This window comes from Biomphalaria glabrata, chromosome 4, assembly GCF_947242115.1.
Source record: "Biomphalaria glabrata chromosome 4, xgBioGlab47.1, whole genome shotgun sequence".
Lineage (NCBI taxonomy): Eukaryota > Metazoa > Mollusca > Gastropoda > Planorbidae > Biomphalaria > Biomphalaria glabrata.
This window is the reverse complement of record NC_074714.1, coordinates 41517485-41541272: the sequence shown is the minus strand read 5'-3', so window position 1 is coordinate 41541272 and position 23788 is coordinate 41517485. Positions and strand designations below refer to the sequence as shown.

The window sequence follows — 23788 nt, the reverse complement described above, 5'->3', positions numbered from 1 at the left end:
CGTTTGTAAAGATTTCAGCAGCGTTTGTTGGGCTTCTCCTAAAGGTGCCACAAATGAACCGTAGAGCCTGTGCTTGTACCCGGTCGAGTGATTCGAGGGCAGTTTTACTAGCGTATACTTGAACTGTATAGCTGTATTCAATTTGTGATCTGACTGCCCCTAGATACAATGTGCGTAGCATGTCAGCTTTGGCACCCCACTTTGTGCTGGCCAGCTTTCTTAGTATCGCTAACTTCTCCGAGGCTTTTCGTTCAACTTCCTGGACGTGCTGGAGCATTGACAGTTTTCTATCCAGGGTCACCCCTAGATATTTTGGCGTATTTTCACGCTGGAGTCGCAGCCCACCGAGTTGAAGCTCGAATGGAGCCTTAAGGATGTCGATTCCTAAGCTGAACAGGGACCAGGTCGTTTTGGCAACGTTTATCTGAATCTGCCATTTGTCGCAATACGAGGAGATGGTATGGAGGTCTGCTTGAAGTGCCGCCTGAATTTGGTCGGCTTTCTTCCCGGTTGACCAGAGGACAATATCGTCAGCATATAGCAGTTTTTTGGACCGTAGTGAGCTGGGCAAATCATTAAGAAAGGCTATGAAAAGTGTACAGGACAGGGCAGAGCCCTGAGGCAGGCCATTGAGTTGTTGTTTTGGCTTGCTAAGGGAGTGCTGGTATTTTGTACGTGTGCTCCTCCCAGACAGAAAGGATTGTATCCAATTGTATATCTTGCCCCGCACACCCATAGCTCTTAGCTTAAGATAGAGGCCTTGCTTCCACACACGATCGTAGGCCTGTTTTAGGTCTATGAACACCGCGTATGTGCTCTCGGACCTCTGGAACCCGTCGGCCACCTCCTGTGCGAATGTCGTGACCTGGTCGATCGGGCTCAAGCCAGAAAGAAGTCTGCCTTACAAGTGGTATGGACTGAGCGTGCGTGTTTCTGATGTAACCATGCGAACAGTGGGCGGATGGTTTGGTTGCGTAGGCTGAAAACATTTTGATGAAATCATGTGATCCGTGGTATTTCAAGTTCTTGAATACTGTCAAAGTTGAAGAAGGGAGTACAAGGGATAAACTTTTAACAGAAGTTGGGTTTATTTTAGTGAGTTATATCTTGTTGAAAGTATTTTTTTCTAACCTGTGTATTTACATATATCATTGTTGAAGTTGAAAGCTGTGAATAAATAAAAATTATGTTTAAAGTTTTTGAAGTTAAACATTTGAGAATTTAATAAGCCTACGATTTTTTGTTTGTTTTTTGTACTAGCTGTTCGGAGCTGAAAACAAACGAATTCCATCCATATCACAGTAACACAGTAGCTACCAGCTAGAATCTAGATAAAATTCATAACGGAGTTGCAGCCTTGTAATTAAGCCCTCAAAAAGAAAAATACAATTCAAATTGATTAACTTATCTAGAATTTACCATCAGAATTTAAAAAAGAACCAGAATTATTAGACCTGTAGGCAATGGCGTAGCTAGGGTGGGGGGGGAGGAGGGGGGAGAATTTGAAAAGAAGTGTTTTTTTACATTAAAAATAAAATATTATGCAAAATGAAGGGGCCACAAAGAGGTCAAGCCTCCCCCCCCCGGGCCCCCAAATGATGGAAAATTCCTAGCTATGCCCCTGCTTGTAGGCTTGACTGATCTTTTTACTTTGTGCCTATATCAATGAGTTTGTCATGAACTTGTTTGAATAATTTGTTTGTTGTCTGAGTTGCCAAAAACCTTTTAGAAACATATCAAAACTGTGAAAACTCAACTAGTTTATCACCTGTTCATCATTTTAAAACTTGACGCTAGAGATCTAAAAAAAAAAAGAACACTGCTCAGGAATAGAACACTAGTTGCAAGCACTTCTCAAGAGCTTTGTTGGTCAAAATGTTTTTTTGTCAATGTTTCTCAACAGGTGAAAGTGCCCTGCATATAGCCATCATCGTAGGAGACTTTGACTCAGTGCAGCTGCTTGTAGAGTCTGGAGCTAATGTGAACCAGAGGGCCACAGGCAGATTCTTCTTGCCAGAGGATCAAAAGAAGGGTTACACTGGGAACACAAACTATGAAGGTGAATCAAAATGTTTTAAATTTACCAAAACCAGAAAGCATACAAATAATTTGTAACAAAAGAAAGCAATTAACTCATTACCCTCATTAATTTGACCTCATTAAATTAAATTGTTTAATTTCATAAACTTGACTTTGTGTTATATAAAAAAGCATGCATTTCCTTTTAATTCTATACCAACTAAAACATTTTCTGATAACAAACGACAAAGCTTAATCATAGCAGGATAGTGAAATAGTAATGAGCAAAATGAAGAATTCTGTTGAAATGTTGACTAATAATTATGGAGAGAAAGAGTTAAGCCAGAGCTGTATAATTGTGAATGTGAAAAAAAACAAAGACAGAAATACAAAGCTATTTAAATCCTTATTATGGTTGGGAAAACTGCATTTGAGTTCTGCCTAAACTAACCTGTTGCTTTCATTTGATGTGCTGATTAGCTAACAGCATCTTGCTTTGATTGACTCTAGGCTATGCTTACTATGGAGAGTATCCTCTGGCCTTTGCTGCTTCTTTGGGCAATACAGATATATACGATTACCTTCTTGAACACGGAGCTGACCCTAACCTGCAGGACACATTTGGTAATACAGTACTACATATGGTGGTCATAGCTGATCAAACGGTAAATGAATGTTTCTCTTTATGAAATAAAAATTTTAAAGTTTGATAGATTCCTATTAGTAATTTATTAATCAGTGTTCAGTTTGAGATTTAAAGATATAGTTTTTAGAATAGAGTCCAGAAAACTGCTTAAAGTGAACTGAAGGGTGACAGAGTTTGTGAAATTTTTTTATTAGTAATGGTTTTAAAAAAAGAAAAAATACAGAAAATAAAGTATGAAGCTTGTATGTAAATACAAAAGGGGAAGCTAAGTATTCAAACAATTAATAACATATACAGTAGTGTAGTGTATCTATGTTGTCTGATTGTTTTACTGAGAGATGTGTACTGTTAAAATAGAGCCGTTGTTTGCCTCTTATAAGCCATACAGCTATTTGTGTCAGGTCTGCTAAGATTGTTGGTTAAGGCATGTAATTGCAAGGTGAGGGCAGGCCTGGGTGGGTCATGCGACCATGGACCTCAAGGTAGCAAGTGTGGACTGGCAAAACAGTAGTGATCTAAAAAGATTTTTTTTCTAATATGGTTGGTCAAGTGGTTTGTTTGCCAATTGTGTTTCTACTAGGCGGACTTGTTGAATCGGAGGGTTCATGGTTTGTGCCCTGGTCATGACTGTCATTGATTTTGCTGTATCTTATTCACCATTTTATCTCATACAAAATTTGGTCCCTAGTGCTGCCTTTATGTAAGCAATATGTATTCATCATTCATTTATGTACTTGTATGTATTGTTTGCTAGAGATACAACTACCCCAAATTATATCTTAAACAAAGGATCTGCATAATTTTGAAATTCCACATGAAAATGAAAATTGATGATTACATAGTGTAAAGCTATTTATCAGACAAAACTGACCTCAAGAATATACTTCATAAAGGCATAACTCTGCTTATAATGGTGATTAACTGAAAAAAAAAATTTTTTTTCACCCTGTCTGGTTCTGGCCAATTTATCCAGACAATGTCCAATGATCTTGTCATATTGTTTGGTTCTTTGGTATGCAACCCAATCCCAAAAATCTACCCACAACGATTTTTTTTAAATTAATAATTCAAATTTTTTAGTCTGAATATAATAATTGTATTTATTTGCCTTTAATTTTTTAAGAAAGAAATTCTATAATAATATTTTTCTAAATTTATTTGACTTGAAAATTTTAAGAAAATGAAAACCATCTGATTATTGAACAGGACATGTACAGGTATGCAGTGAGGCACCACAAGGTTAGGGCTATCACGAGTATTAAAAACAAGCAGAATCTGACCCCTTTGACATTAGCCTGCAAACTTGCACGTCACTCTATATTCAAAGAGATGCTAGATCTTGACAGCATTGTGAGTCAACACATTTTTTAAAGCTAGTTTTCAAATGTTTAAATCCTTCTCTAAGTGAATGTTATTAACTTTTTTTTGGTTACACTTGTTGAGACAAGTGTCTTTGTAAACATGGCAGTATATACTGAATTCAACATCAGTATTTTTTATAGGATCATTATTGCAAACATAAACAATCCTGAATACATGATAGTTGACTGGCTTTAAAAACATTAGTTGTGACAACTAACGTAGCTGAAAAAGGCTTTTTTTTTTTCTTTTACATTTTTAAATGTGTTTATTATATGGAATATTTTAAATAATATTTATGCAATGTTGAACTACAGGGCTTAATATTAATTTTTAAAAATAAAAATATTTGTGAGAAGTGATTTCTTATCGTTATAAAAAAAAATATTAGACCCCTCATGATGATTATTTTAAGTTTTTTAAAATTAATTTTTTTAAAGGAGCTGTGGAGATTTAGTACAACAATGTGTTCTGTCCACCCACTTCACACTATTGACTCTATTGGTCCAGACGGAAGCACAAGTGGGTTTATTTTTTTTTTAAACTACCATAAACTTTTTCGACATGTGGTATAACACAAAATGGTTTCTTTATCAACTATGAAATACAGAAAATAAAAATAAAAAATTAAATAAATAAATAAATAATTAAATAAATATTGGAGATTTTCACGATAAACTAAACAATGTCAAGGACACTTAATTGAACTTTGAAATTGCCAACTAAATACAAGAAATACAAGTTACAAACAGAAGAGTTGAAACAAATATTCTGCAGTGCTAACATGTGTGTAAAGAGTATTATGGGATTGTCTTAAAACATAGCCTATCAACAGATTCCTTATTTTTGTACACCAGATACACCAAAAAGCTTGCTATTTATTGGTTCTCCACCATGTATGAAAATCTCCAGTATGTTGTTAAACTTAGAATAAATAATGTAAATATTATTTTAAAAAATGATATGATTAAAAAAAAACAACAACAGTTTATATTGAAGGAGTGTAACTTGCTGCCATTTCTCATATCAGATTGGAATTCAGCTTTAATGATCATAGTCAATGGAGACAAAGATGATCATCTTGAAATGCTGGAAGGCGGAGTTATGAGACAACTTTTGATTGAAAAATGGAAAACATTTGCAAGGGTAACCTACTACTTAATCTTCCTAAAAAATAATTTGTCAAACATTTTTAACATATTATCTTGTTTAAAATGGCTCAATATCAAGCTATTCTAATTGTGATCTATTATTTATATGTATATTTTTTTACTTTTCAGAAACGTTTTCTATTTCGGCTTGCTTTGGCAAGCATTCACATTGTCTTATTTAGTATAGCCATCTACTTGCGCCCAAGTAAGGATGCTCTTCTAAGTTATAATGAAGCAAAAGATGTGGTAGGTGGTTAATTCATAAAAAATTGTTTTATTGATGAAAAATTAAAACATACTTGTAATATAGAATGATTTACTCTAGAACAAAAAGTGTTCAGTTTTTTTTTTTTTTTTTTTTTTTTTGAGAGGCTTAAAAAGTGTTTACCTTGAGAAGCTTTTATGCAGCCACCATAAGGATCAACTGTTCCTCTGTGCCAAAAGTTATTTCATGTACTTGATTGAGTGGATAAAAATTTAATTTAAACAAGTTTAGAGCTTCCTGTTTAGACTTTAGGCCTATTTGTAAATAATATTATTGCCAGTGCCTGCTATAAAGAAAAAAGTAACATACATTCTAGACATTACATTACTCATAATAATGAAACAATGTTCTAGCATAGTTCAAGGATTAATGTAAACTTCATGCCATAGTTAAAAAAAAGAAAATAACAATGCTTTTGTTTACTTTTCAAGGTGCGTTTTGTGTCAGAAATCATTGTGTGTTTAAGCTGCGTGGCTACAGTCAGTTTTGAGATTATGGAGATTAGCACTCAGGGAATAGGAACTTTCTTTAAGAACTTAGTGAGTGCTTTCTTTACATTATTAGATTTGTTTTCTTTCATGTCTAAGACAAGACTGTTTTATTGATTCTTACAAGCACTCTTTTCTCATATAAAGACAACATAACAAAAGCATTCACATAAAATGAACAGATGCAACATAAAGAGTTCATTGAGCGGCTACATAAAATTTTACATAGTCTCTCACAAAAAAATGTTACCATTTAAAACTTAGCCTAGGAAAAAAATGTTGTCTTTTGTTGCATGTCTAAACTTTTTCTAGTTTCACCTCCAGTAGTAAGGAGGTAGGTAAGGTCTTAAAATTTTTCACTAAGTGAATTCAATGCCTGAGAAAATCTTAATGAAATACTTGACTATGGCTGTTTCTTAGAGAGTCCTTACCCATACCTTAAATATTAATATTGAAAAACTGCCATTTATGGTATTTAGAGGCTAATTTCTCTTCATTAAGTAACAACTTTGTACCTACTGGATATGATCAGCATTTGGAAACCACTATATCCCTCAATAATAATAATCAATGATAGGATACATATCCTTTAACCAGTCCAGCACCATATGCTTTGTAAACTTACTCTTTCAAAAGGCTAATTTTTTAGCTCTTAAAATTGTAAGAGTTTTCAGAAAATGATTTAAATTTCAAACATTTTTTTAAATGATTTCCAAATTTTAAAATAAAATTTTTATTTTATTAAAAAAACATTTGTTTAATGCTGGCTATTGATTTGAATATTTTTGTATTAAATTTGTTCTAATGTTATAGATGTCAGAGTTCCACAAGGTATAGACTTTTATTATTATTCTTTCTTCATAAAATAATTTTTGTCATGCAAAAAAGTTTTTGACATTTAAATGTTTTGCCTGTTTAACTATCATTTAACATTTCTTTGTGCTAAAGAGATTCATAAATAAATTAATGATTTTAAAATTATGTCTAAATTTAAAACACATGTAGAGCTAGTTTTTTTAAAGCTTTCTTATTAACACTGTGTTAGCGTCTTACAAATCTGACTTATGCCATACACTTTTCACCAATAACATGAATTTGATTTTTATTTAGTAGCTAAGAAACGAGATTGTATTTACATGAATGTCAGCGATGTCAATTTTCATTAAATCAATTTTTCTGATTAATCATTGTTCAGTCACTTTTATCCATTTCTTTACCTGTCATCCTCAGAGTCTTGAGTAAGATGTTTTCATTTCTGGTGTCTCCCCAACCTTTTTTTTTACTTTCTCCTTTCTGACACTGTAATCTTCGAAAACAAATATCTGCTAGACCTGATGATCTTGTGATGTACCATTAAGTTTTTTTTAACATTGTCATCATGTAACATAAAAGAATATCAAGAGATGACAACCATGTTCATGTTATATGACTTGAATACACTGAATTAGTTAACACACACATGTATGACTTGTTGTGAATAGATTCTCATGGACAAGTTACAAACACATGTAAACATAAGAACTCTAATAATATACAATTGATTCTCTGTTATCCTTTCACCAATGGAAAATGATAGTTAAGCTAAAATCTTTCTAAGAGAAATGATTCGTGGTTAGAATTGTTCTTTCCTAGTCTGCTGTTGAATTTTATGATTTTCAGGTATCATGAACAAGGTTAATAAAATATCAGTTATAACTTTACCCTATTGAAAAAGAATTGGCATTGAATAAAGAGAATTTTAAAAGTACTTGTTAGCTAATGACTCTGCTTATGGATAATCATTACACATATTCTGTATAATGCAGTTTACTTTTAAACAAAAATCTTTTATGTATATTACAATTGATTATTCAATTTACTTAAAGGCTAACAAGGTATCTTCCATGAAGCATTTTTTTCTAAGTGTGATATTAATCTTTGCAAGCAAATTTGTTTTTGATATTTTTATTTATTTATTTTAGTATAACATTGTTGGAAGTTAAATGTTTTGTTTTCAAACTTAACAAATATGCACAAATTAATTATTGGTAAATAACAAAACTAAAATTTCTCATTTTCTCTATGACTATTTACTAATTTTAATACATCAATTGCTTTGAAATAATATCTTAGTAATAACTTGTACTTTGAAAATATTTTTGTAATACTTGTTTGTAAATTAGATTTTTCATCATATATCTGTTGATATTCACAAATTTTAAAATATCAAATTATGCACACACAAAAAATATTGAATACAAAAATAACATATTTTACCAAAAAGGTGATATTCCTTTTAAAGAACACGTGATCAGGACAAATTTATCGTTTTTTTGGGGGGGGGCTGGCCAACCCGTATGGTTTTTTCTAAGAAGAAAGCATGTCAAAATGAAAACTTGCTTTACAGAAGCAACTTTTTTTTATTTTCTGGACTATCCTATGTTTTTTATGCCAGAAATTCTTGCACAATAAGATTCTTATGTGTTACTTCTTCATAGAGACTGAATGGCCTTCTGAAAACTTTTATTTTAAATCTGTTAGTGAAACTTTTAAACCAGAAGCTAATGAATGATGTAATTGAATGATGTAGTTGAATCTAAAATTCAAAATAAAAATAATTCTTATGTTGTTGTTTTTTAATCCAGACACATGCTCCAGCACAAACAGTGTATCTGGTTTCCTGCTTGTTGATTTTGGCCTGCATTCCTTTTCGATTTTTAAAATTATCCAGTGTTGAAGATATTTTGATAATACTTGCGGCACCTTGCACTTGGTTCTTCCTTCTTTTCTTTGCCAGGTAGGCAAGTCATTTTTAGTAATAATCTAACTTATCAGTTTTTGCTTAATACATGTTATTTAACTATAAATCATTTCATCATAGAAATATCATCCTTTTCTATTTGTCATATATTTTTATTACTGACCCAAAGTTTGTTACGTTGTGTAATTTTGGTCACTGTTAATCAAACTAATTTTGTTTTAACATATTACAGGGGTCATAACCTAACTGGCCCTTTTGTCACTATGATATACAAGATGTGTGCTGGGGATCTTCTCAGATTTGGCATCATTTACATGATATTTCTTTTTACATTTACACAAAGTAAGTTGTTATGAGATGTATTGCTAGAACTAAAAAGTTTTTTTATTCATGAATATTTGTTTCTTGCTTTGTTCCTTATCATATTTTTCTTCATCATATTTTCCTTCATCATATTTTCCTTCATCATATTTTCTGGATCTATATACTGAAACTTATTGTCATATTCATTCATTTTTTTTATTACTTTTTTTATTCATTACATTTATAAGTCTACATTTGTTGAAATATATCATTACAGACTCCTTTTTTTTAAAGCAGAGACACACGCAGCTATTATTTCTTTAAATAGTAAGGAAAAATGATTTTTTAAAAATCTAAATACTAATATTATATCCAATTCAATATCATAAGATTTTGTATTCTTAAAAAGTAGTTCTTTTATGATAATATAACTTTGATGGTGGATTTCAGCAAAAGAAAGAAAAAAAGTAAATACCCTAAATAACCTTTGATATGCTAGAAGATTAGAAATGTTACAGAGAAAAACCTTTAAAAGTGGTTTATAACTTCAACATTTTCTCATCTTGTATACATTGGCTCTCTAAAGACTCATATGAATGTGTCCAAACCACAAATCAATCAATTTACAATATATATACCTCAAGAGTTGTTGAGTTGTTTACTGAGAAGGTTCTACAAGTTACATACTTAAATGACTGTTCTGCAACAATAAATCCATCTTAGTGATTGAGTTGTTTATTGTTTAATACATATTTTGTCCTTAGTTAATACAATATTCTGTACTTAGCTTAACAATAAATAAGTAACGTGAAATATGCTGCCAGAATTATTTTCATGCTGACATTATAAATCAGGAAGATCATATTTCAAGAAGGTCATTTTAACTTTGTATGAATTATTACTTGGGATTCTAAAACTGAAGGTTGGGTGTTGAATATAAATCAAATTTTTTTTTATCAGGTTTCTTCACTTTGTTTCTTGACAAGCATGTAGACAATTCTGATGATGATGATGAAGCTAAAGGTGGTGTAGCCAAATTTAACAGTTTCCCAGAGACCATGTTATATTTATTTCAAATGACTTTAGGAGAGTTCAAGGTTAGATTGTTGAACTTAAACATGGTTTGTTTTACATGTTTCAGATGTTCCTACAGAATTGAAGATTATTACATCCTAGCCCAAAATCTGAAGATTGGCATGGGTTGGTGTCAGGCGGGGTTCAAATTTGGGACCATCGAGACGACCATACCTCATGACCAAGCAGTCATCCCATAACATAACATAATACTGTTTTAACCTGTGTGTAATATCATATAGCCCTGAGTAGAAAATTTATGGTATCCACCAAGTTGGTATGACTGGCCATGTTCATGAAAGTTTAATTTCTCAACATGATGTTGCTTTATAACCTTTTTTTTTTTCTTATTCTTATTGAGTTTATTATTTTAAAAAACAACAACTTAAAAGAGATTTGATAACACCATTATCATCAAACCCCTTGTATTTGATAATACAAAAACAAGGACTGTTCCTTGACCTAGCAGTTTTAATAGATTTTTATGTAAACCACACAACACAGCCACCTGTTCTGTTAACAACGAATGTTAGACTCTTTGTCATTGTTTGAAATAAAACACAACTGATATAGTTTCACACTAAATAAACAATAAGAATTGAAATTTATCAATTTTTAAGTATATTTATTTATTTCTAAAGCCAAAAATGTTTGCAGGACATAATGTTATCTTTTCACTCTGTGTTTTTTTGTTGTTGTGTTGATGTTTATTTTCTGGCTGGGGGAGTTGTACCACCGCACAAGGCTGTGCAAGCGTCAAGAGTTTCAAAATTGTTGTCATTGCCATCACATCCTCCATAGTAGAAAATCTCACAGAATCCTGTAACACTGTTGAAATGGTATCTTGGTTCCCTAGCCCTACAAGGCCCAGCATCTGGGGCTAGGCTACAGACTGGGGACATTAATGACATAATATGAATTACTCTAACACTAAATTATAGAGAAAGAGCAAATTAGATCACTAAATGCAACACTATATCCATTATGCATAAACTGAAAAAATTCATACATTACCACTTAACTTTAAGTTGAAAAAAAACATATAACTAAACTGATAACTTATTAGTGATTTTGCACTATATTATTAGTATTTAACAGATAATTTGATATGCAGTACTTAACTGAGCATTTAAAACTTTCACTAATTTAAAGATTAGATATTTTATCACCAAAGCTAAAATAGATTAAATAACCATTTGATTTTGTATCACTAACCTGAACATATAAAAAAACTGTAACCAAATAAAAAAACTTGTGTATTTAACTCAGCTGTTTTTAGACTGTGTTTATGTTTCTTATCTTATCTTTATCTTTCTTATCTTATCTTTATCTTTCTTATCATCTTTTAAATTACATACCCTCCTTCAAAAGAGAAGGATATTGTCCTACATGGCTCCATGTGTTTTTGTAGTCATGCATGTTAATTAGAAACTTAAAAAACTCTGCTAAGTCATTGGTGTTACTTATTCAGGCAACCCATTCCATGCTCTAATGGCACTTGTATGAATTTTTCCTAGCATATGGAATCATTAGCACTTAAAGAATGAAAACTTTTATTCTATAATCTTATTAACTTACAAAAATCAAAATTAAAAAAAATCAGATTCTTAAAGTGCTCAATTTTATTGTAATTATCACTAACTACTGACAAAAAGTCATGTAAATACTTATATATTTGGATATTTTTATTTATTGACTACTTTAATTATCTGACTTTTTTATTTGTATTGTTTTTGGCTTTACTGTTGTTATTTTTTTACTATTCCTCTTTTCAGCTTTCAAACATTTCATGGAAACTAGAACCTGGGTGGGTGGACACAGATCTTGAGAACAGCTCTAGCGATTTTCCTCGAAATTTGAGTTTATGTATATCTTTGGGAAAAAAATTACTAGCTAATTGCCCACTAAGGGAAACTCTGCTTTGACCATTATGATTTTACAAAATATAATAATGTTAGAATTAAATATTTGGTCTGGAGGTCTAGAAGTTTATATTTTGAACACTCATCACTTAGTATTCCTGCATGTATTCATGAAAGAGTTAAATAAATAAATAAAACATTTTGGAACATTTTGCACATCGACTTATTAGAATTCTGTCTTTTTCTATTTCTAAGTCTGGATCTGTAGGCCTATCACCAAGCTAGAAATTTCTATACCATATCACTAGATCCAGTATTCTAGTCTAGAATGTCCTTTAATGTTACCATATCTGGACTGGAAAGAGTCAGGGTACAAAGTTGATAAAGTTTTCTTTGGTTTTATCTAATATTCATTAGTTACCAAGAGTACAATAATCGCTCAAAGTCATCAGCTTCATAAATGAGGAATTGTCTTTTTAGCATAATTTTGTTTTAAAATATTATTTGTATGTTTCTTAAGCCTGGATCTATATCACTAAATAGAATCTTCAGTATCATATCTAGATCCAGTACTAAGTCTAGATTACTGTCTTTTAATGTACTTCTGGATCTATATCACTAAACTAGAATTATATATACTTTTGGTACATGTTTCATGGGAAGTAACCAGGTTTTTTCTAGGCATTGTTGTGGGTAAAATGATTCCTTTTTTTTTAATCCACCATACATTAGTAATCGCTTTTATCGGTTTCAGAAATGAGGAACAGTCTTTAAAAAAAAAATTTTATGTTACTTGTTACTGACTAAAGTTTGTAATTATTTCAACTATTCTTTTCTTGAAAATTTCTATTATTTTCATTGTTTAGTCTCTGTAATACTATTATTATCTGACACTAAGGGTCAGTCAATGAAGTTATCTAACTCTCACTAAGAAATGTTTACATATATACATACTTGGATTTGTTGACTGAGTTGAAAGCTGGATACACAGCATGCCAAAAAGGCAAAGTAGAGTGATTTTGGTCATCATTGCAGTGGTTGGCCTGGTTAACTCTGTAGTCAACTGGAAGTTGTGATGTTTTCACAGTTGGGAGCGTTGGCTTTTTATAGAAATCTTTGACCTATAGAATCTGTATTCTGTTACGGTTTATTACCTAATTTGCATAAATTGTGCATAAACTAAAGGAAGTAAACTATAAATCTAGCAGGGATTTGGGTATAAAATCTGATGCACAAGTTGAAACATTCTGTGAAGCATTTTTATCATGAATAATTTTCTTTCTTAACAATATAGCCAACATTCTTATCTCTTGCATTTATAATTAATTTTACATTGACTGATATTTGTTCTGGGGGGGGGTGGTGGCTGAAAGGTCAAGTGCTTTGCTTAGGAACCATGATTTCACTAAAGACTGGGATTTTGAATTTTTGGATGCCCCCGAATTCTCCCAATCCTAATTTTTTTAATGGGTACCTGGCATAAATTAGGAGAGTAAATGTAGTCTAGCCTTATTAATTCTAGATATTTATTGTTCAAGAAAGGTTTTTGTTGTGGTATATTTTCTTTGAAAGATGTACATCTGTTTGAGAGCTAGTCTAAATTAATAATTTAATCATTTTGACTGTTTGGTTTTGTCATATGTTTTAATCATATCAATGTAATTTGAACAAATATTTTAAACAATATTTGCTGATTCAGTTTTTGTTTTTTACATAAAATATCCCATGAAAACTATTAAGTTGACTATTATACAACAATAGACCTTATTCACCAATTGTAAACAAACAACATTTAGCCACTTGATTCTCTATCTCTTCTAAACAAATTACAATCAAATTTTTAATACACAATGGTTATCACATGACAGTTTTTTTTCATTGAAACTAAGTGCGCTTGAACTTAGCTTGGCTTGGCTACCTATGAAGGGGGCTCGCGGTTCGACACCCGACTCGGGCAGAGTTATGTTTACTGAGCGCCTAAAGGCAGCACGGAAAAACCTTCTCCTTGATTCCCATCTCCCCCCCCAATTAAGTCAATTAAATACTGATAATTAGTTATTTTGTTTGATACCAACAAGGAAAATTAATTCTTCAGTATTAAGGGATATGGCTATATATATGGGGTTTTGTCCCATTAGATAATTTTCCCCACACCCATTCTCAGATCAAGTTGAAACTAGCCACAATTATTTATTGTACGTAACAAAACATGGATAAAAAAAATTAACCATTTAGTGAAATAATTATTAGTAATTAATGAATTTTTTTCTGATATTGAAAAAAGTAAATATCCTTGAGATGGTTTGGGTTAGACTTTAATAATCTTCATTTCTGTAGGAATGTCCAAAACTTAAAAAAAAAATAAAAAAAAAAAAAAAAAGACCACTGTTTTCCAATATCAATTATTTTCTATTTTTTTGTATATTTATCCCTTAGGGTACTAACCTACTTTGTTATCTGGTTAGAGGTACTTGAAGAAATTTGTTAATGGCAGACAACAACAAAATTTTTTTTCATTAATATATCTTTTCTACTATTCAGTATGATACATTTGGCTACGCACGCTATGAGTCTCTGACTAAAATCATCTTTGCACTGTTTATGATCCTGGTCCCCATTCTTCTTCTAAATATGTTGATTGCTATGATGGGAAACACTTACATTCAGGTGATTTCAAAATCCACTAAAGAATGGTGGAAACAGGTAAGTGAATTTTTTTAGTTGTGGTCTGTTGTTAAGTGTATTACCTTAGATAGTAGCTTCTAACATGAATTATATGGAAAGTATTCACTTTTTTTAATATCTGGCATGATGCACTATTAGGTGAATGGCTTCAAGAGTCCCCTTTTGTTAAATAGGATTCTGTAGGTCTGTCAAACTGCTTTAAACCAAAAAAAAAAAAAAAAAGCATTATCGATCAATGAATATAAAACCTAATTAGAATGGGCTTCTTTTTCTGCATTATCATTATTATAGTGAAGAGTTTAGATGACTAGACCAAAATTTGAGATGAAATGTACAGTGGTTTCCAGATCAGACAGCTCTCCGTATAGACAAGTGTCTTGTTCTGGCATGATAGAGAATGCAGATTTGAAGGGCATGGTTAGCAATCTCTGGTGACACTCCACGAGGGCAAATTGCTAGTCCCAATTTTCAGCATCTAGAACATATGTTCTTTCATTCTGTTGTGTCCAAGTCATATCAGGATAGCTTAATATAATCGTTGTGTTTCTTGTAATTCTGATGAGAGCTGTCCTTTTCTCATTTATTCTATTCACTATTTGTTTTTTCATTTCTTCCAGATAGAGTGCAATTTTCAGTTGTGCATTTGTTCTCCTACACTTGGCAAGTGTGTCAGCCTTCTTATTTCCTTCTATTTCAATATGTGCTGGTATTTATTGGAGAACAGTTTTCTTGCTGTTGTTAATGAGCTTTACAAGGCCTGTCCTGAGTTGTTTCACATAGGAGACATCAGAGTTTTTCAAGCTTTTGGAGAACTGTTTTTGCGTCAGTCAGGAAGATAATCTCACTGTTCAGTTGATGTACTTGAGTGATTTACTAGCGTGGTAGCTTCTCTTTCTACTTTGTGACTGTCAGAGTTGCAATGGACTTTTCTAGTTTTTCTCCATTAGTCCATTCAATGAGTATTCCAGCCTCCATTTGTGGTGGCTTCTTCAGATGAACCATTATGTCAACTTTGACCTATTGGTTGTTAAGGTAATTAATTTGTAGAAAAGAGTTCACTAATTCCTTGAGCTCTGTTGGAATGTAGTCAGATTTTTTGGCAATATTTTCTATACTGTCTCTTATAGAGGAAAATAGAGCCTTGGGTGGAAGTTCATTGTGTTTTTTTGTGGATTACAGAGTTATTATTTTCTAGTTAGTACTTCTTTTTTAGGTTCAGAGAATCCTGAGGGAAATCAGCCATTTTGAAACTTGTTTTGTGCCAGCTTTGTGGATTTTGGATTAGATGGGCTTAAATAAACAAAATAATTGCAGGTTTCTGACTTGAGATGAGGTACAACCTTACCATACAACAATTCCCTTAAAACTCACAGAGATAGTTAGAGAATTGGATTTCACTAGCATCTTAATGAGCTCAAAATAGATGCAATGTTTAATTTTGATCTTCTAATGGACTCATTTTATTTATAAAATTAAATATGCATATTATATGCACATAACAATATAATCATCTTTTTTTTTCTTTTGCGTTCTTGTCAATTATTATGTTGGAGGGTTCAGATAACTAGTCCGATATCTGAGATAAACTGCACAGTACTTTCCGAATCGGGCAACTCTCCATATAGTTTTTGTTCTAAAGGAGTGTTTTTTGGGTCAGTGTCTTGTTTGGGTCTCTCAATAAAGATTGCAGTTGTGACATTCCACTTGTGAAATTTTACTTGTCCCAATTTTCAGCTACCTGGACATATGTAGTCTCATTCTGTTGAGTCTGGTTATGATGCAAAAATTGTACAACGGTTGTATCTATAATCATTTAAAAACAAGTTGAAAAGGTTCATTCATTTTATTTATGGTTATTACTTGAAAGCTGGTGAGCTATTAAAAATCCCATTTTACAATTTTCTCTACCTTAATTCACTACTAGTTGCAATAGCTGCTTAAAGTTTTACTAAATGCATTAAATTTATAATGTTAAGCCAGAGAAGATCCTCTTTTCATACTGCGAATAATAATAATTCTCACTGTTATGTGAGTTAGATCTGAGTTTAAATGATAATAATAGTCACTGTAATATGAGTTTAGATATGGGTTTATGTTACTTAGGTCTGAGTTGTGTATGAGATGTGTATGACTATTACTAAACTCCAGGGCCACCAACAGTTTTTTTGTGTAATAGTGGGAAGTGTGGTAGAGAGGCTAAGTACACTTGAACTTGGCTTGGCTAACTATGAAGGGGGCTCGAGATTCGACACCCAACTCGGGCAGAGTTGTGTTTACTGAGCGCCTAAAGGCAGCATGGAAAACTACTCCTAGATAACCCAAACACACACACACACACACAGGTCCACAAATGAGCATGTTATAAGCATGAAAGTTGCGCCATATAAAAGTTTTAATTTTTTTAATACATCATCTTGTTTATTCAATGCTATGTATTACATTAAAAGAAACATAACATTTGTACTACAGATAAATGGAATTAATTCAACATTAAACTATGACTGTTTTTAACTCAATTTTCAGTGGGCTAAAATTTTGATTGTGTTAGAAAGGGGCATTTCCAAAAAGACGCTTTTGGAATATCAAAAGTCTTATAGTGTCAAACTTTCTGGGAAGCCTTCACCAGATAATGGGAAACCATCACAAGACAGAGCTCTAGTTGTCATCAAATTGTGTAACAAGTCAAAGGCCAAGACTCGGAAATGGGCTGTCCATAAGTGGAAGGTAAGCTGAACAGACTCTACAAGCTGTTGTTTTTTAATTCAGATTTACTTAGAATTATATCTCTTGCAGCCATAGTGTAGCTAGTAGTCTAAATAGTAGTCTCCATAGTGATTAGCCCCCTACAATGCTAATAGCTTCTTCCCTACTGATGTCCATTGATTTTAAGCCATGCTATACAAGGTTGACCTGTTTGCATGTTCCTCATTTACTGTCGCTGGATATCATGCTTCATTTTGTCTAAGGACATGTCCTGCAAACTTTACAACTTTGTTTAGTGCCCATTTGGAAGAGGATTTCTCTGTTGGTGACAGTGCCTCTGTGACTCTTAATATTTTTTTAGAGAAAACAAAATTTATTGCTAACATCACCTCTTTGTAAGAAAAATAATGTTTGGCTTAATTTTCAAGAACATGTCTTCAAGATCTTGTGGTCCATTGAGAGATAACCTGTTTTTAGTCCAACTTTTGATGAGGGTCTTTTTGCCAGCATGCCTTTGTTAAACTGAGACCATGGTACCCATACAGAGCTGAATAATTTCTCACATTTTTAATCACTGTCAAATTGTTATAATTATGATATTTGCATAATTTTGTGTTTTCATAATAAAAGTTTGTTTTTTTTTTTGTTTTGTTTTTTTGCTTCAATAAATCATTTTTTCAAGTTAAGAATTTTCTTCCAATTTATTTTTCCTACAACCAGTTGTGATTCCCTAATTTATAGAGGCTACTGTCTTAAATTAAAAGTAATTTTACACATCAGAATAATATCAAGATAGCTCATTTTGTATGTCAATTAAATCAAAGCACATTTAATTCTTAGACTTAACATTAATCTATGTCAAAACAAAAATTAACTTTGCTCATCTTTATGCCATCTTTGTAATTTTTCATACATCTATTTTGCAGTTGCTTATATTTTGCATAACTTACTGCTATTTATAGTCTTTAACTTATTTCTCTCAGGCCTTTGGTAAAGAAATTATCAGACAGAGGAAGATGTGGCACAAGAAACATGATGAAAGTCAACCGTTTGCTTTATCACAGTCTTTGACCAAAGGTCATCTGGAGGATGATAACCTCCTTTCAAGCACAATAGCCCAACTGGCATGGGAGAAAGATATTGATCTCACCAAAGGCCACCAGTTTGTTTCTGACCTTGATAACATTTCGCCAAGGTCACCATCTTTGCTGTCACCAGCTCATCACTTTTCTCCCCTCCACATTCCTAATGGCTCCTTTCAGAGAGAAGCCATGCACTTAACCCAGTCTGATGCTGGGGATGCAGTCGATGCTCCCTTACCACCAAGCAGGAAGAAGAAAAATCTTGTATACAACAGAGTGGCACCCTTGTTACTTCCAATCAATGATCGTAATGATTTGAACATCCCTGAATCAACTGGAGATGCTCCAGATGCCAAAGACCTATCCTTAACCATAGAGAAGTTCTCCTCCTTAGAACAAATGTCTCCAAAAAGTGTTTCTAACACGAACATTAAGAAGTCCAATATTCCTGCTTCTAATGCACAGTGGCAAATTGAAGATGAAGACACAGAAAGTGGAAAGGAACAGAGCTCCTTCAGCAACAGTAAACATTTGTTGAAAGAAGGTAAAAATAGTACTTCTAAGGTAGACACTTTGAATGGAGCACAGTCCAAAGATTCTGGTGTAGTCAACCCTGCATTTGACACCTGCTGGATGGAAGAATTCCCAGCTGCTCCTGTAGCTAGAAAGAGAAAGAAGAAAATAAAGAAAGCCAAAATGAAAAGCAAAAAGAAAAACCCTCCAATGGATGACAAGGGCTCTAATTCTTCAACCATCACTCTTCTAGAGAGTGGAAACAGTAAAGTTTGATTATATCTCCTATGTTCTGCTTATGAATTTGTTTTAAAGACTGATGAGATCTAATGCATTTATATTGATGCCGAATAATGAGCTGAATAATGAGTTTGATGTTTTATATAGAGAAAACCTAAAAATATTCACCATTTCATTTTTTTTAATTTTGGAAAAGAACATAACATTGTATTAGTAAATATTATTTTCAATGTTCTTATTGTGACAAATAAATATCATCTGTGCAGGATATTAGTCAATATTTGTGTGCATCTCAAATATAATTTTTATTACAACTTTGGGGTATGAGAATTACAGGGAAAATTGTTTATTTTACTGTTAATTCCTAGAAAATAATGTTTTATAAAAATCATATATGTATGTGTATATTTTTTTGTTAAGTTTATTGTTGACCTTTTATGAAATTAGCATTTGTTGACTGATGCCAGTAATTATGTGATAGAACTGTTTCCCTTGACTAAACCTTTTTAGACAAATTGTTTATATACTTTTTAAGTAATTGAAAACTATTTTGTACAAAATTATTGTATTTCTTTAAATCCGAAAAATCACCAAATCAACACATTAAATACCATAGTAATACATTATTAAATAACATTGTACTTTAAGACAAGGCAATGTCCTAAACAGCAATATTTGTTTGTTTAATGCTATACATTCAATATCAATTATGTTAAAACTTCACTTGATATTCATGTTGATTAGCACCTATTCCATTTACAAACTAGCTACATCTAGTAACTTGATCCAGAAACGTACCTTTAGGAAACAATAAATCTTATTTCTTTCATAACAATGTATACTTTTTATATATGTGTAATTTTTTCGCCACTTAGTTGGAAAAACAGGGACATTGTTAGTTCAATTGCCCTGTTCTTTTAATTACATCATTCCTTATGCTTATGAGAGACTGTGATATGGAACTATAGGGAATTTTTTATTGGTATTAACTCTTTTTCTTCGTAATTATTTTCGAGATTACGATGGAATAGTTTATTTAGCTCATTTGTGTTTCACTACCCTGTTGTGATTAAACTTCAATTTTTTTTTTATCAGGAGATGTTATATTAGGTATAGATTTATAGGAGAATGCGTGCTCTTTTTATATAACATAAGTTAAAGTTTAAAAAAAAAATAAAAAATTATTTTATTTAATGGGGTCAAATCAACGTTGGTATCGTCAGTTAGGAGAGCAAGAGTTAAAATTTACATTTTTTACCGGTATTTGAAAAAAAAATTTTTTTTTAATCTTAGTTTTAAATATATAGATTTACAACATTTCTATCTTTTAAAAGACATTTATATAGAATGCTTCTATTCAATAGGTATTTATTTCAATTATTTTGGGCAGAAGAAATGCTGAAAGAAAACTCTGAATTAACTCAAAGAGATAATTTGGTAAAAACAGACAATTATAGTTGTTTTTTTTTCAATGTTTTTTTACTATTTGTAAACAGTATTAAACAGCATAATGGTAACATTGTTTACTTCATGTCAGCTACTGTATATTTCTATGTCTTCAAACAAACATTACTTTTCAAACAGTTTAAACTATCTTTTTATTTCCACTGCAAAGTCAGAAATAATTACTTTAAAAACAAATTTAAATATTTCTCATTTATTAATTTCTTTTCAAAGATTAGTTGTTGTTTTCTTGTTTTTTTGTTTACTTAAATTTTATGTTAGCTTGAAAGTTGTAAAATAAAGCTTGCATTTTTAGAGACACTTTTTGTATATACCTAATTTTTTCAAAGTATTATGAAAGATTGATCATGTCACTTTGTAAATATGTAATAAAAACTGTTTTTAAAATATCTATAATTTAATATTTTGTCCAGAATTTTTTTAAAACTTTTTTTGTACCAATGAAACTCAAGAATGTATAAAGTTCACATCTAAAGTAATAGTTATGTTAAGAAATATTCTTTTTCTGTTCAGTATATGAATAGTAAGTAAATGGAATGTATGCAGCTGATGGAAGTACACCATAAAAGTTGAATAGCCTTGACCTTAAATGAGAAAAAAGACAGCTATTGATAGTTGCATCTGATCAACTAGTTTATATTCAGGGAAGTATTTTGGGTGAGATATACCCAGAGCTGTGTAATTGTGTTTGTAACATTTGGTTGCAAATTATAATTGTGCAGTTAACATTGGGTTGCAATTATATCTTATATCTATGTTGCAACTAAAGCAAATGCTAATCATCTCCTTCAGAATGACCCTGTTACTTTTCTTTCTCTTAATGTAATGCTTATCAAATTTTAACTTATGTTTATCAGTAACTTCCAGCCCTGATGATGTACAAGTTTTGCAATATGCAAAAATCCAAGACTGTATATATATAGTTATTAAAAAAATATCTTTTCAATAACTTAATGTAAAGTAAATCTTTGTTTCATTGGTTATGTATGGTATATGGAGGGGGTCATAAGGTAAAATAGTAATGTATTTTGAAATGTTATGTCCAGAGGTTCTCAAACTTTTTTTTTACTCACGGACCCCTTTATATAGTCAAAACTTGCTCATGGACCCTTAAGTGAAAAAGCACTTAATAAGTTACAATATAAAAATATGTTGAATGATTGTTGTTGTTTTTTGAGATAATAATGTTTTAAAAAATAAAAGTGTACTAATGACTTGGAGGAAGTTGATGAAATTTTATGAAAGTATTTCTGCCTGGCCTAATGTTTGTAAGTAGCAAATGCTAATCTCTAAAAGCACACATTATTTGTTGTTTGTGATGAGGTTCTTATAAGTTCTAAATCCATGTTCTATCAAATAAAAAGACGGAAAAGCAGTCAACATCTTCTGTTCAATGACCAATAATGCAGAATATAAAATTGGAATCTGTTTTTGAAACCAGAATTGGTGTTATCCTTGTTCAAACATTGGTTTTAAGTTTCTTGCTTGTTGAATATTTCAATAAGCTGCTCATGTATAAGAATGAATTTATGTGTGATTGGGATCTGAGTTTGTCCATGCAAAGGGTTCAACACCCTTTCAGGAATATCCAAACAAATTTTTTTCAGATCTTTGGATTAGGTTGTCATATTAAACACTAATGAGGGGAGAGTTGATTATTATTAAAATTATCTGATTGGATAAACTAATTTTTCGCTGAGAGATTCATTTAATTGTAGACAATTTTCATCTTTCTACAGACCCTCTATTTCTGACTTGAGGATCCCCACAGTTTGAGAACCACTGCATTAGTCTGTTGAACAGTTGGGGCACCACACAAGATCTGTCAACCATTTTTCTCCATTCCTCTCTGTCTTTTGCCTTGGATGAAATTTCATTCAATGACGGGCCTGTCCATTCTTCAATGTTGTCTTTCCATCACATTCTCTGTCAGCCTTTTCTTCTTTTTCCTGGTACTGTTCCTTGGAAGAAGATGTTTGCAAGCCCTTGGGGACATTGTGATGTGACCATACAGTTGGCATTACAAACCAAAATGCTAAATAGGTGGACTTCCATTTGGCTTGCATGCTGTCTTTGTCTTTTTTTTTTTGCATCAGTAATAATCCTGTAGACTGGCTTCTGCATTTGTACATATTGTTGGTAAAATATTGAATGTTCTTGATTTTATTTGTAGAAAGATAGTCTTCCAATGCATTTTTGTTTTCCCCAAGTTTTTTGTTTTAAATGTATGTTTGACAAGCTATATTATGTGCTGAAGATCTTTTCACTTTTATGTACATAACTTTTTCAACCTATAAACAAGACTCTCATTGGAGTTGTCTATTTTCATATTTACAATTGAACTGCTGAATCTTATTTTATTTTTTTTTCGATCCCAGATGTTTTTGTACAGCTTAGCATGCAATTTTATAAATGCTCTGTTCAATTGATTTTATAATATTCTATTATTGTTTACACTTCAAATTAATTTGTAAACAAGATAATTTTAAGAATTTGTTCAGAATTGTTGTCTTTTAATTTTATTCTATTTTTATTTTCCTTTTACATTTTCTTCCACATGACATTCCAACAAGATGACATTATTGTTGTTCTATTCTTGTTTTTTTTTTTAATATTGCACACATTGTGATAACTTTGAATAGAAAAACAAGTAATAGCCAAAACAAAACAATGGGCTCAATTTTAAATAAATGCTACTTTATCTGGGTCTGTGAAGGCTATTTTCCTGTTTAATCAATGAATCATTTTGTAATTCTATAATGTATTTAAATTGTTGTATGAAAATTAAACCATTTTTCATAATTAAAGATTTTTTTTTTTTTAGTTTATATGCAAGGTCTCTTAAGTTTTAATTGTAAAATACGAAATACATGTTTCATACTACAATTCATTGGCATTCCCTTATCATAATATTCTATGTCATTCTAGTACCCATCACTGCATTCAGTTTCATTCTAGTACTCATCACTGCATTCAGTTTCATTCTAGTACTACCCATCACTGCATTCAGTTTCATTCTAGTACTACCCATCACTGCATTCAGTTTCATTCTAGTACTCATCACTGCATTCAGTTTCATTCTAGTACTACCCATCACTGCATTCAGTTTCATTCTAGTACCCATCACTCCCTGCCTTGTCACCAATTGGAGTTCATCTCAGTACTCATCACTACATTCTGCTTCATTCTGGTAC

At 31.7% G+C, this 23788-nt stretch overlaps 2 protein-coding genes across 4 annotated transcripts in view; one reads left to right on the top strand and one right to left on the bottom strand.

Moving 5' to 3' along the window:
- The window catches only part of LOC106054115 (transient receptor potential cation channel subfamily V member 5-like), a 36587-nt gene extending 13161 nt beyond the window's left edge, over positions 1-23426 (top strand). For 2 of the 3 annotated variants that reach the window (XM_056027160.1, XM_056027159.1), the window contains exons 4-17: positions 1904-2059; positions 2530-2684; positions 3872-4015; positions 4465-4546; positions 5055-5170; positions 5305-5421; positions 5872-5979; positions 6742-6759; positions 8553-8704; positions 8901-9010; positions 9932-10068; positions 14449-14610; positions 17116-17316; positions 18279-23426. In XM_056027160.1, coding sequence (XP_055883135.1) covers positions 1904-2059; positions 2530-2684; positions 3872-4015; positions 4465-4546; positions 5055-5170; positions 5305-5421; positions 5872-5979; positions 6742-6759; positions 8553-8704; positions 8901-9010; positions 9932-10068; positions 14449-14610; positions 17116-17316; positions 18279-19166 — 2546 coding nt within the window. In that variant the 3' untranslated portion in view covers positions 19167-23426. The remainder of the gene's footprint in view (positions 1-1903; positions 2060-2529; positions 2685-3871; positions 4016-4464; positions 4547-5054; positions 5171-5304; positions 5422-5871; positions 5980-6741; positions 6760-8552; positions 8705-8900; positions 9011-9931; positions 10069-14448; positions 14611-17115; positions 17317-18278) is intronic. The other variant, XM_056027161.1, reaches the window with a different exon arrangement.
- On the bottom strand, positions 10650-13021 carry LOC129925868 (hemolymph trypsin inhibitor B-like). The gene is made up of 2 exons (XM_056027162.1): positions 12862-13021; positions 10650-10937 (listed from the first exon to the last, which is right to left on the bottom strand). The coding sequence occupies exons 1-2, from the start codon at positions 12935-12937 to the stop codon at positions 10753-10755; spliced, it is 261 nt and encodes an 86-aa protein (XP_055883137.1). The 5' UTR covers positions 12938-13021; the 3' UTR covers positions 10650-10752.
- Positions 23427-23788: the final 362 nt, after the last annotated feature.